Source organism: Camelus dromedarius, chromosome 1 (assembly GCF_036321535.1).
Source record: "Camelus dromedarius isolate mCamDro1 chromosome 1, mCamDro1.pat, whole genome shotgun sequence".
Lineage (NCBI taxonomy): Eukaryota > Metazoa > Chordata > Mammalia > Artiodactyla > Camelidae > Camelus > Camelus dromedarius.
Genome location: NC_087436.1, coordinates 75686529 through 75701137, shown reverse-complemented (window position 1 = coordinate 75701137; position 14609 = coordinate 75686529). Strand labels below are relative to the sequence as shown.

At 44.0% G+C, this 14609-nt stretch overlaps 1 protein-coding gene across 2 annotated transcripts in view; it reads right to left on the bottom strand.

Moving 5' to 3' along the window:
* FRAS1 (Fraser extracellular matrix complex subunit 1) overlaps positions 1-14609 on the bottom strand; it is a 408983-nt gene that overhangs the window by 15835 nt on the left and 378539 nt on the right. For both annotated transcript variants that reach the window (XM_064485618.1, XM_031432509.2), the window contains 7 exons: positions 13846-14121; positions 11332-11564; positions 9216-9376; positions 7041-7255; positions 5057-5207; positions 3282-3389; positions 2102-2261 (listed from right to left, as the gene is read on the bottom strand). In XM_064485618.1, coding sequence (XP_064341688.1) covers positions 2102-2261; positions 3282-3389; positions 5057-5207; positions 7041-7255; positions 9216-9376; positions 11332-11564; positions 13846-14121 — 1304 coding nt within the window. The remainder of the gene's footprint in view (positions 1-2101; positions 2262-3281; positions 3390-5056; positions 5208-7040; positions 7256-9215; positions 9377-11331; positions 11565-13845; positions 14122-14609) is intronic.

Here is a 14609-nt window from a genome sequence, read left to right as displayed (position 1 = left end):
CACCTTGCTCCTCTGACCTTCCCGCCTATTCCCCTCTTCCCTGTTCTCTCCACTCTGGCCACACCAGCCTCCTCACTGTCCCCCAGCATGCCAGGATGCTGTCACCCCAGGAACCTTGCTGGGAACCTCTTCCCCAGATACTCTGCCTAGGGAACTCCCTCACCTGCTTCAGGTCTTTGCTCAAATGTACCTTCTTACTGAGGCCTACTCGGAACATGCTAATTAACATCACACTGCCACCCCCTCCTGATGCCCCTTCCCTGCCCACTACCTTTCATTCTTCCATAGCTCTCATCATCTTCTAACATGTGGGACTGCACTCATTCATTATGTCCACCTCTGCTGGCAGGGATCTTTACTTTGTCCACTGATGTATTCCAAGCGCCCAGAACCTTCCCTGACACATAGCAAAAGCTCAATAACTATCTGTTGGACAAATGAATGCAGGACAAATGGCGTGGTCTCCTAAGGCTGCGTCCTACTTTTCTCCAAGTCCCTAAACAGGAGTTGGGGTGATGGATGCAGTTCTGGATGCAGGTTTTTAATCCTATAGTTCTTCTCCCCTCCTTTCTGAAAACTAGACATTTCCCACATCACATCGTGGAGTACCAGTCGCCCTGTCTCCCCGAGAAGCCTTGGACAGCTCCCCAGCTCACGCTGGGCGGTCCTCCCTGAGCAGCTACTGTCTCAGGGTTCTGCACACTATCGCTCCCAGTGCACACAGCACAGAGCACTTGGTGCTGTTTTGCACTTTGCCATTTATCTACGTATTTTACCTCCTTAACACAAATGTTAGCTCCTAAAGGATGTTTATTCAGCACCAACCAGGTGCTAAAACCTGCAGCCCTGGGGATTGAAGATCATGCCTTTTACCCCTGGGAAGCTCACAATCTAGTGGAAAATGGGACTCTACTTAGAGCATTATAATACACTGAGCTGCGCTACAGTAGAAGCTGGAACAACATGGGAGCAAGGAAGAGATGCCCCCAGCACTGCATGGGAAGTCAGGGAAGGTGTCAGAGGGGTCAGTATTTGAGCTGGAGCTCAGAGGAGTTTCATTTTGCAAGAGGAAAGGAGCAGCAAGGGCAGAGGGAATTGCAAAAGTACAGAGGTGTGTGGATGGGCTGGTGGATTCAGGGGCTGGTGAGATATTTAATGTGGTGAGAAGGCTGGGTTTGAGATGAGGCCAGTGGGGAGGCATGGGTCTTGTTCAAAGAGCTGGACTTCATTTGGTAGGTGGTGGGGAATCAGCAGAGGATTTAAAGAGGAGAGTTTATCCGCCTACAAATTGGGACAAGTACATGTACAATATCATGAGGTGCTAGGAAACATAGCCCTTAGAGGTTATTTTATTATATATTGATTTCAAAGGAATCATTATGTACAAAAATACCTGCTATAAGACCAAAAATTTATAATTAAAAATATTTTTGAAAATGATTCTAAGACAATCTGCTACTTCTTAACTGTAAAACTGGAATAAGATTTTCATGCTAAATGTAGACCTTAATTTCACGATCTACTAAATGAGGATAACAACATTCACGAAAGACTCCATTATCCTTTTCACAGTAAAAGTTTTCATTTTGTTTGCCCTAGTCTTCCCTTTTACAAATGGGATATTTTACTGTATTTATCCCATTCCCATTCTACCTCCATATTGGGTGTGGACAAGGAATAAGTCTTGTTATTTATTTTATAGGACATTGGACCATAAGGGGTCACATCTGGCCCTGATGACCAGAGATTCTGGATTTTGCACTGGCTGTGGTAGTTGGAATGAAATTTCTTTACTGTACTACAGTTTTAGTTGGACACGCTTCCCAGCTTCCTGCAGGTGGCTGTGCCATGTGACTAAGTTCTAGCCAATGGGACGTGAGTGAAAGTGACGTGCACCCTCCCCGTTCTCGTCCTCGGGATAAGGGTGAGCACTTCCCGTTTTACACATCGGAAGCTGATCTCAGCTCCATCTGTTTCTCTATTTGCCAGGGAGTTGTTTCTGTCCATCTCCTTTTTAAGATAGAAACCCAGCTTCTGAAGAAAAGCCCTTCAAGAAACTGAAACATTTCAGATTTACCCCTGAACTCCATCCCGTATTCACCTGTTATACGAGCTTGTGGCTCTCCAGAGCTGATAAGGAGAATCAAAAGTCTGAGCACTCCAGAGTAGCTGCAGGTCAAATTCAATTCCACCGAGGTGGTCTGGAGTCAGTATGAATGACTTCACATCAGGGAGGGTGTGGTGCTCCATCACAAATTGTCCTGTTTCAAGGGGAAGCACACATACTTACTCATGAGCTTTATTGTACTTGTGGTGAATCCCCTACAAAAGCTTTAGAACTGAATGAATATTCTTCTATAAAACAACTTAGGTTATATCTGCCCCTCCCCCTTAGAATATATTCCACACTGGATGGGAGGGCATGGCTTCTCACCCCAGCCCATCAGCCTACTCCCGACGGCCATTATGGTCATGTCTATATTTACAAACAGTACTAATGAGCCTTGTAGAAATGGTGCTAATGAGCATATTCACAGTAATAGGAGTCCTTATGTGACAGTGAACACTGAACACACTCAGCTATGAATTCCAACCAATACGTTTCTTGGAGGTAGAAAGATCTCAGTAGTTTATAAATACAAGTATCAACCAGATTAAAAAAAAAATCTCATTTAGGGCCATTCAAATCCTTGGTGGAAGGAAGCAATTGCAAACATCATTAAAAAGGCAAGGGTTACTCAGCAAGACACCGCCACTCTTTAAAACTACAGTAATATAGAGTCATGGATGAATAACAGTAGGGACACTATTCTAGACTAAAAGAGCCTAAAGAGATATAACCACCAAATGTAACATTATGGAACTTGATTGGATTCGCTTTCCTTTTATATAAACAGATACAAAGTCAATAGAAACAGATATAAAAACAACTAGAAAAGACATCCGTGGGACAATAGAGGGAATGTGAATAAGGACTGGGTATCACTGGATCGATGTTAAATATCTTGGATCTGGTGATGCTACTGTGACATGTAAGAGAAGGTCCTTGTCTTAGGAGATGTCTACTGAAGTATTTATGGTAATTTGGCATGAAGCCTGCAACTCATCTTTAAATGGTGTAACAAAAAAATGGGAATGTATGCATGTGTGTACACACACATAGCAAAATGTTAACAACTGTTAACTTTGTTCTTCAACTTATTCTTTCAACTTTTTCTCTATGATTGAATGTTTCTTAATAATAAAAAAAAAACTGAGGAAAAAAATGGCACTGATACTACCTCTGAATTTGGCATGGGTCTTGAATTCAATGACGAGACGGCCATCCTCTCGAATATAGATCCTTATTATCTGAAGCCTTGCAGAGAGCACACTGTCCGTCTGGATTCCTGGGCAGGCAACCATACACAAAACATCCAAGTTAGGGCTTGGAGAAGATCTCTCAGCCTGTAACTGCCATGTGAGTTATCCCACTGATACCTCTAAGTAGAGCTGCACATTCACTTGAATGCAACTCAGAACAAATTTACATATTTGCATGAACCTAGAGTCTATTTAGAGACATGTATCAATTAACACTGTTTGACAGTTCATTCTACTTGGTTCTTTGTTTTTTTTGTTTTACAATTCTGCTCTCTTTGATACAGTCTCTTTATACCTGGAGATGCTACTTAGCCCAGATGCAGGGTCCCAGCCCATAACTCAGAGAAAAAAAATGGGCCCTAAAACTTCTTACTTTCAACTTTACACCAGGATGTGGTTACAGCATATCTGCTACACACTGCATTTTCTTTTCCTCACCAGGACACATCTCAGGACTTAACAGAACCGTAAACAATGTTCTAGTGGCTACATTTAGTATTGACAGCCGTGGAGAATTAAAGGTTAGCCTGCAGAAGGCCAGCCATATACGGCATGACATGAGTCAACTGTGGCTTTAATAAGGTCAGTGGCAATCACGATACCCAGTGAGTTCAGTATGACCAAAAACTAAACGGCAATCAAAGGAGGGAAAAAATAGTTAAAAAAACCCCCAAACTCAAGGATTTATCTGAGCCAGAGCGTGAGAACTTCCTGAAGTTATTTTCCTATGAGAAATATAAAGCAAATAATGATTTGAGCTGAAACCATCTAACAGAAGGAAGGATTGTATTTTCCATTGTAAGAAATGAAGCCCTATCTAAAGAAATCTCCTCAGATCAAGCAACTCTGCCTCAGATCAAGTAAATCATCACCAGGGAGGGAGAGAGGGAAAAAGAGAGCAATAAAATAAGGGGAGATGAGCTTGGGGCTATGTGTGACGTAAGGGACACTGAAAATGGGAAAGAGCAAAAGTCGGCTCAGATCCACTGGGGTAAATGGAGGAGAGAATCGTGGGGTTTTGAGGGACATTCACGTGGTGGCAGTGGGAGAAGGTGTGTGAGGGGAGACACCAGAGAGGGATGTGAGCTCCCAGCTGAAGGAGAGAGGAGATAGGAGACAGGAGAGGGGGGGCTCCTCTCAAAGAGCAGTAATGGAGACAAGCCTGAAGTGAAGGTCACTTTAAAAATTCAGCATTGCAGTTCTTAAAGTAAAACTAGGGTTTAAATCTCTACTTTCAAGATGCAACAAAGGAGCAAACTAGATGCCAAATGGAGAAACTGAGCCAGGTTGCTCTTCGCCTATTTTTCCATTTCTGTGCATCTGATTTTGCTCCTTAAACAACAGGAATTGCACCATTCTTACCTAGGATAAAATGAACATGACTATTTTCCAAAAAATCACACACTTCTCCGAACCCCCTAATGGGCATATAGGACCCATCTGTCACTTGCCATCCACGGCTCTGGGCGCTGTATCTGGGCTGGGGGCCTTCCAGCATCAACATGTGTGGACATCACTCTTTTTCAGGAACCACAGATCTATACACTTTTTAGACTTCAGGTGGCTCTCCCTTGACTGAATATAGGACAACAGGATGAGGAATGCAGCCACTTGTAAAAGTCACTACTTATTTTTTTTCTCTTAATCTTGCTTGAACATAAGGTAAGACTTAATAAGACATCAAAGGATATACCTGTTCTCCAGAGAACAGTGTCATAGAAGAAGGAAAACTCCATCTCGGTGTGGTGCTCCAGGGAGGCCCAGCCCCTAGGGGCCGTCACGTAGATGTAGGACACGTAGAGAGGCACGTGCACAGTCAGGAAAGACTGAGCAGAGTCCCTCACCTGCCAAGCAAACAGTGTGCACACAGTGAGGGTTATTTCTCCCCAGGATGAAGTGCACATGAGCATCACGTCTCTATTCAACCTTCATTCACTCCTGTAGTCACTCATTCAATACTAAGTGCCCGTGATTGTCCCAGGCACCAGGCAGGTGAGGAGCTGGGTCCTCAGCAGTAGATAGAAACCCCAAATCACCACCCTAGTAAAACCTACAGTCTAGAAAGGGAGATGTATAAATTTTTAAAATAAAGTAAATAAAGGGATGGGAAGTGCCAAGATGCTTCTTTAGATAGGATGATCTGAGAAGGCTTTTCTGAGGAGGTGGCACTTAAACAAAAACAGTTTTCAGGAGTGAGAAGTTTGCCTTCACTGTTCATTTGCACAAAGGCGTGGCTGAGATTTTTAAGAAGTCACAGTTATTCCTAAAGGATCTGGGGGATCTGGGATCTACCGTCAGCACAAAATCCCTGGCTGACAGACACTGGGCTAGATGTCTTTCTATACTGAGATTATTCGTGACAATTTCAGATGAGGTTCAGAGAGGTTATGTCTCGTCCAACTCTGCTGATATCTGATGAAGGAAGGTATGAGCCAGGACTTGGTTCTATGTTCTTTCTATCATATACCGGCTGTTACAACTCTTTAAAGAAGCAAACAATGAAACAGTTCTTTAAATACATTCTTCTGGTATTGGTTTAAGAAATGGGATGTATATAGTAAGAATTCCTTATCTTTGAGTTTTTAAGCATATTCTGAATAAAAATATTCAAAACTTTAGTGAAAAGAAAAATCATGGAGAACAGAGAATAACAAGTTTTGAGGGGTCAGAGGAGGAACCAATCATTCAGCTTTGCATTTTTGAAAGTGAACGTGGGTTACATAACTGCAGAAATAGAAAGAGAAAGCTAAGAATATCTTAAAATTCTATTCAGTAGAGGGCAGTAGTGTATACAAAATGAGAATTGACCAAAAAACCAAAGGCATCTCAAGGAAACACAAATTTTAATCCAAGGAACTTTCCCAAAATGATTAAGTCCCTCTACAGACTCCCCTCTTTCAGTGTGGTTCAACCTGGTTTGAAATGAAGAATGAACATCTGACTTTTAGTTCATTGAGATAACTACTCAAAACTGGGTAGAACCTGCTTTGGAATTGATTTTCCCATGAGGACACACTAGCCTAGTCGCTTCGATACAACTGCCCTCCTATGACTATGACTACTTGCTATAACATTTTCTTCTGTTACTGATGTTTAATGACTATTAAACATCATTTTTAAAGTGTCTGTTTTTGCAAGGGTTGTCAGTGAGGCACAGGTTTGGACTAGCTACGAAAGCAAGGTGTTTCAAACACTTATCTCCCCACAACGCCCGGGACAACAGTGCTCCACTTGTCTGCTGGAAGACGGGGTGCGCCACCTGTCATTTTGACTCCTTTCCCCACGTGGGGAGGAGGACACACCTACTGAGTAATAACCTTCCCATCAAATGTAAATCTTTTGGGCTCTCCAAAATACACCCAGAAGAAAAAACGTATTTACTTAGAAGTAAAGACAGTTGGATTTTTATATAAATGACTGTGCCAGACAGTAATTTTTTTCATATTAACTTAAACATTTTACACATTACTTTTCCAGTTAATTGACTTTGGAGGGGGCCACTCTAGTCACTACTGCTAAGGAAGGTCTCTCCTGAGGGACTTATAAACACTCCCTTGGTTGGTGCAGTTCTGGGGATGACTGGATGCAGTGATGTGGGAGATGGAGCACTTCAGGAACAAAGTTGCACCTGGCGCCCAGGTGCACGAGGCCTTCGGACAGGCCCACGGGGCGCCCACCTGGAAGTCGGCCGTCACAGAGCCCCCGCAGACGTCGATCAGCTCTGTCATGTCGTAATAGGCATCGAACGTCCAGACGCAGCTCTTGAGGTTCAGGTGTTTGTAGAGCTGGATGGTCTTGGGCTCCCGCACGCTGGGGTCGAACTGGAAGGGGCGGTCGTAGCCAGGCCCCAGGGCCGTGCTGTCGTAGAGCCTGTCGTCCAGGAACCCTGCCTCTGGGGGGTGGGGGGACGAGCAAGGAACAGTAACTCAGTCGCTCAGTCGCTCAGCCGCTCTCTCTGGCTGCCCAGGAGTGGGGTGGGGAGGGAGGAGGTGTCCTTTTGACATTAGAGAGCCCTCCCTCCATCTGAGACTGTTCATGGGGCAGCCCAGGGCTCCTAATACGGCACTTGTCAGCTGCCTGCTGCCACGTGTTTAATAGTGACTGGGTTCACAGCCTCATGGAAGAGACTGCAAGGGCCCCCAAGTAAAGGTGAACACGTGAGACCATAAATGAAGAAGCCAGAGCTCAGCAGCCCTGCGCATCTTGGAAAAGAAAACACCCTGAAGCTTTGCCTGTCACACCTGCCAGTCTGGTTCTGTGCTTTGCAATCAGTCCTTGAAGAAATGGATTTACCATACAGAGAATTTCTTGATGAATTATTATTAAGACTGATTTTAAAAAAATAGCTTTTATGGAAAGCCAGTAAACAAACATCTGACTACCTTCCCCCCACCTCCTATGGTTTCTGAACTCTTGGAGGTAAAAGTCTTAATTTTGTGTTAATGAGTAAACAGCTCGCTAAGAATGCTTGACTAAACCTCCCCTGCTACAGGCAAAAATTATTGGTTCAAACGCTGCCAAGCAACTGAACTGCTCTAAATTAAGGAAGACCTTTATGCAGCAGAGCGCTGAATATAGATACAATTTAAAAATATCAGGGTTAAAATTTCTATAGTCCTCAGAGCAACTATAGTCTTCTTCTCAAAGAGCTGATGCATTTCTCTGAATGTCTGACACCAGCACCCAGCCCTCTGCCCCCCAAGGACTAGGGTCTCAATTAATATATGTTGAATTTAATTGTGTTTAAGTAGGAAGAGATGCAAACTTTCAGCCTTTAAACACAGGATGTTTCTTTCACTAGCTGCATGTGTGGACCAATTAAACTTTCATCTGTAGCTCGGTGATTAACGAATCATTTACACTCCACTAATTTCTACTGTATAAAGACCATCACTACCCAAAGTGGTGCTTAATGAATATGGAAGAGCACATGAATGCTTTTCTGTCTTCAAAAACACTGTTAAATGATTCATCAGTTGTGAAGGGAGGAAATGCACATTTACTGTGCACTTGCTAAGGTGAATGGAAACGGACAGGATTCTTTGTAAAGTAAAACGTCTGCCATGGTGAACACGGAGATGCGCTGTCAGCTCCTCCAGGTCTGCATCAGCTGCAGGGCCCCACGGCAAGCTCTCCCTGGAGCAGCGGGCATCCAGCGACTGAGCGGGGAGGAGCAGAAAGGTCTGTCCACTGGGTCTGGAAGTAGGACAAGCCTGACGGATGGGCTCTCTCCAGAGCTCCCTAAAGAGTTGGTTGCGGCTTTATTGGCTGCATTGCAGGCTGACTTCTCCCTCTGCCCAGTCCTGCCTCCTCTCCTTCCCTTTAAGAGATGTTGATCCCTAACGAGTATCTCATACCCCAAACTACACCTCAGCTCTTGCTCCTGGAGAACCATCCTATAACATCTAACATCTGCACTTGAGCCTTTGAAAATGCTGAGAAAACAGGAATTTAGAGCACAGATTTAAACACAGGAGAAGGAAGAAATTAAAATTTACCAAGATAAGGGCTTTAAAAATGTCGACATATTTAATCCTCATCCTGATTGGAAGCAACTGTTATCCTCATGTTATAGATAAGAAAACAGTTGGCTTTCCAGCTATTTTTGTTCAGTTGTACAGGTAGTGAACCAGGGACTTGAAACTATCAGTCTGATTTCAAAGTCCTTGTTTTTTCCTATTCACTTCACTATCTGAGCTGCCTATATTTCGTTGCTTGCTAAGGAGGAAATCCACTAATCATGCAGATTTTGAGGCCCAGAAAACATGAAGAGCAGAGTTCACTTAGCCATATCCTTAAGGGTCACTGCGCTGGGCTGGGAAGGAAAAATCTGCACGGAGCACTTCCCTCACCTGAGATGCCTCTCAGGTCACGGGAGGTGACGAGATTGGAGCAGACGTGCTGGTGTCTGTAGATGGACTCAGATAACAGAAAATGCAAGTTGTGCAACGGCATGGTGGAGATAAGGGGCAGCATTCCGTCCTGGTGTGGGATCTGCACTGAAATGTGGATTCTAAGGGAAAGAAGGGCAGAGAAACGTGTTTAGGTGCACGCTCTAAGCAGTTAATATGGTACACTTCCGTCTCATAACTCACTTTGTCTTCACCAATGAATTCACCGATTTTTTTTTTTCTGAAGCTTTCCATGTAGGATTTCTCTCTGAACATGAGGGTATGATACACATCTAGAGTTTTTCCCTTCCCCACTGCCTGGGAGATCCTCCAGACTCAGGACTGATAGCGATCAAGAATCACAGATATTTGTGTGTAGGAGAAGAGATAACATCAAAACCACTAAGTACTTTGTAGCTGTCTTTTGCTATAAAATGAAGCTTTGTTTCCTCCTGAGCTAAAGCTGAGTGAGTGATTCAGGTACGACTGCCCTTCTCTGTCACAATGAGTGTCTGTGGAGGTGGGGTAGAGTCGACACATATTTTTTAAAAGTATTTCTGCCAAAAAGACATCATTGAGCTCTCAAACTCTAGGGTCAGTATCCCTACCCAGGAAAATAGCTTAGAAATAGAAATAATAGAAACAATCCCACTACTCATATGGTCTCCCTTCAGCTGAAAGGGACTCCTCCAACCCTCTCCCTACAAGTTTCAGCAACGCCGCCAGCCCTCACGGCCTCAATCTGCAGCAAACGCCTCCTTGATCTACATTGTTCAGCATTTAGGTGCCTTCATACCAGGAAGCCTGTAACTTACTTATATTGGCCGCTATTCCCTGTGTGCTCTCAGACTCTGTCTCGCCTCCCCACCATGAAGGCAAAGGACCATTACTCGCTTCCACTGCTTTTGTCTCTCCAGAGCCTGCGGTACACAATTCTAAATAAAATATGACCTTAATAAATATTGGCTAAGACAACAGAACAGGACTTAGGGGACTGCATTTTGTTGTTGTGGTTGTACAAGCTTAAATTTTCAGCATGTTTATTGAGGGTGCATTTTTACAGTTTGTCTCTCAGCACAAAGACCCATGTTTTAAAGAGGAATCAGAACCTTGGAATATAAGCAGGCTGGCTCTTTTGCTAGGAGGGGGTCAGTAGTAACCCTGGGCACTTCTTGTTATTACTTTTTAACAAAAATAAATTTCATTCTGTTAGAAGAAAAGGATTTGCATATTCTTGGCTCCATGTTCAAATCTGTTTTTTTCATGCAAATGAACCCCCTTCTCTGACCTCAGGTGCTCATGTAGAGGCACACACATAAACACTGTGAGGTTTAATGAATATGTATAGTATACACGAATTTTTTTTTGCTATGCAAAAATGAATGTATCCATCCTTCCATCAAAATCATGACAGCACAGGAGGAAAATAAAAGCACATTTGTCCAGTGACTTACAATTTACACAGTATTATAACTCATTTGTTCCCTAGATATTTAGTGAGTGCCTTTTAGGTGGTTCTTAAGAAGCACTGCTCTAGGCAGAGGGGACATGAAATAAATAATCATGGTCCCTGTCATCATCTCCTATGGGGACAGAGAGAGAACGAATAATGATAATGCTCTGAGAGAGGCAGACATGGGTTGCCAGAAAAGCTGGAAGAAAGGGCTCCCAAACTAAATTGGGGGAGATGATGGAAAAGTTCCTAGAAGAGATGCCATGAGCTAGGTATAGTGGGACAACTGGATTTAACTACACCGAATGGAAGAGGGCGGGGAGAGTTGGAGCCAGGAGTAGCCACAGGGCAGAGACATGCTACCTAAGAGAGTTTAAAGCCTTGGGGAAGTTACATGTGATTCTCTGTGGGTGGACTGGCAGGTGAAACAAAGGGAGTGAGGCTGGGAAGATACAGCAAGGGGCAGATCTTAGGGGGCCTTCAAAGAATGTTTCTGAAGTCCTCATCACCACTATTCTTACTTGCAGAAGCATCACTCACTGATCTGTCCCAACAGGAACACACACAAAGGCTAGTGGGAGAATCTCTCTGCCCTCTCCTCCTGGAGGGCCCCACCTGCCTGACCTGTTGGGATGCTCCTTGTGTTTGACGTCCAGGTATTTCAAGGTCGCGATGAAGGACTGAGCCTGGAAGCCTCGGGCTGTCCCAGCCACCACTGGGGTGTGGCAGATAGCACTGTCTGTTCCAATGGTAACGATGTTGCTCCTCAAGGGGGTCCCCACGTGGCCCACCTTGTCCACAGCCTTGGCCACACAACGCACATGGAACCTCCGGCTGAAGTAAATGCTGTCCAGGACCTGCCAGGAAGAACAGAGCACCTCAGACACATGTCTGACACTTCAACAGCTCCTTGCACTGCATCTTCTGGATGGCCTGACACAGCCAATATCTGGTACCAGGTAATCTATGAAAACCATCCACCATCCATCTATCCATTTACCTATCTATCCATTGATCTATCCATCTGACCATTTGTTTACCACTGAAGTATGGACCTTTTTCCAGGAGTCAGGCACTAGAGACAGGGCAGTGGGTACTTACAGCCTCAAGTGGTAAGTCAGACAATGAACAAGTAGACAGATGTGGAGCGTGAACCCAGAGACGACTGGTTCCCAGTGACGGTGCTGTTCTCTTCACGTATTAGGTTCAGCATAAGAACCACCCAAATGGTTTTCAGCCCTTCCAGCAAGACTGGTTAGCCTCCAAATCACTTCTGCTGAGGGCATGGTATCAGGATACAGAGGAAAGATCCTTCTTTTCCAGGAGTTCTTAGTTTTCCTTCCTTCCTCAGTCCTCTCCTAATTACCACACACATTGCAAGAGTTATAATAACAAGCAGACGTGAAGTTGAGAACTTGGTCTCTGACGCCTGCTGGCCTTTGAAAGTCTTTCTACAGATTCTTTCATGCCCCTAGATTCACAGAATCCGTAAGGGTGCTTAACTCAGTCTATGCAGAGACAACGTAGGTCACCCAAACTCTTTAGGTTTTGTGTGCATATATATAGGGAAGTACATAACAAGAAAAATTAATTAGATGTTCCATGTGCCACAGACCTCCCACAAAGCAACCATACAAACTTACAAATTCTACTCATGGAAACAATTTTCACTGAAGTCCATTAAAAATTCAAGATGATTTTTCCATTAAAATTTTTTAATTAGCTGACAACACTTTATTTATTTATTTATGCATCGACTTAGTTCAGAAGGGATTTGAGGCATCTTACAAAAATGCCTCCAATGGTATTAAACAAATAATTGAAGAAATAAAGAAGGAGCAAAGGAAAGTGGGGTAAAAGTATTAGTCACCAATTCACTGCAAGAAGGAAAATGGAAACATAGAGTAAAATCATAAACTTGGTACCTGTTAAAAATGTATATTTAGCTCAAATCAGACCAAACCCCCTACATGGTTTTGTTGAACAGAGAATTAGATGTTATGAAACAATAAGCTCATTTAAATTTTTTAATAATAAAGAAGATAATTTAAATTTGAACTAGGTTACGTTGCAGAAGAATTAATCTTCTAGCTGTTCTGAATAAGCTCTGCCGAAAACAATGGACACGAGTGACCCGCTTTATCCAAAGCCTCACACGTACCTCTAACAGCGTTCCTCACTCTGAGCCCAGCCATGTGAAGTCCTTCTAAAGTAAGAACAAACTATGGCTTGAATGGGGAAAATCTAAAGAAATTCTGTCTGAAAGAAATCTCTGATTTCCAAAGTTATCAAGTGCACTCATTGCAGTCAGAACTTGCTGAGTGCTTACCACACGCCAGATACTGCGCTGAGCCTGACTCTCCACTGCTTCCAGCTCTTTCTCCGGAGAGAAGGAACTTCATTGGTGTGAGGAACGGAGTCAGTGTCATGGACTGTGTCCTGAGGTTGGGAAACCACCACTGTCACTGCTCTCTGATGGTACCTGAGGGGTGGGTCTGGCCTCCTTACTCTCTGAGGACAGCAGCTGCATTCTGAACCCCTTTTCACATCCTCCCACAGGGCACTGTACAATGCAGATCACTCGTAAGCATGCTCTCCTTTTGTTTCATAACTGGTCCCTACGGTGTACCATCAGTGCGATGGCCACTTTGGGATGGATCTCTACATGTGTCCAGGTCCTCAAGGAATTTATATCCTCCTACTTACTGAATGATTAAAGAGGTCAGAAAAGAAAAGGAATCATTCATTGTACCTACCTGGAATCTCTGACTTCCTGTGTCATTTATAGATCACTTTTGTATTTGATTTGTCAATGACCTTGTGAAGTGGATTGAGTGGAAGCGGTATTACCTTGCAGATCACGAAACTGAGACTCAGAGAGGTTAAGTAACCTCTTACCATCACATAGTTAAAAACAGGCAGAATCAAGGTTTGTAAACAGGTGTCTGAGTACTTGTTTAGTTCTTTCTACTACAACATACTATCTTTTCCTATATGTTAGAATAACAAGACTGTGTGTGTCCTCCAGGTACCTGCTTATTTGTTTATTTTATACCAAATGCCACACAGGGACCTTAAGGACTTGGATAGAGAAACGCCAGGACTCTCCCTTCTCAACCAGGCCCAGACCAGACCTACCATGTGGTTGACACTGGTGAATGGTGTGTTGTCGGTGATGGTCTCAAAGGGAGACCGGGCCCCGTTGCCATCAGTGGGGGCGGCCACCTCCCAGCTGAACTGCATGGACGTCTGGTTGATGCCGGCCTCGCTGCAACGCTCCTTCATGACGGTGTACTTGGGAAAACGGGGGTCGCAGGGCGTGACACAGACCAGCGGGTAGCCTGGGGAGGGGGATTTTTTGACTCCTTCCTTGGTAACCTCTTCCACGTGGTCATAGTCAGCAAGCGTGACAACCTGCAAAGGAGCAACAAAGCTTCAGCCCTCGGTGGGTATCGGGAAGGTCAGAGAATGAAGATTCTCTTCCCTGGAGATCCATGAGATCACTCAGCTCCTGGGGATTCTCTAAAATATAGCAGAGGTTTGCACCATGCTTGGCCACGCATCCCTAAAAGATACTGCAGATCTTTGCTGGTGGAGAAGATCCTCCTCCCTGCTGAGCTAAAAGCTTTATTATCGTACTGGTCTCATTCCTAAGTCAGAGCCCCATGCCTCATGTGAAGAATACTTTTTTCCCCTCGCACCCTGTAATCCAAACGATACCATGAACAGCAGTTACTAGTTTAAAGTTGCAGTAAATTGTTAATGGTATGCAGTAGCACATTTGGCAAAATAAGAGTAAATACAGGTAGTATATTTCTTCCATGGTCAAAGAAGAGACATATTTTGAAATGATCCTTCTAGTATATGAGACAAGTCAGGGGAGGTTGTAAGACTTATTTGGG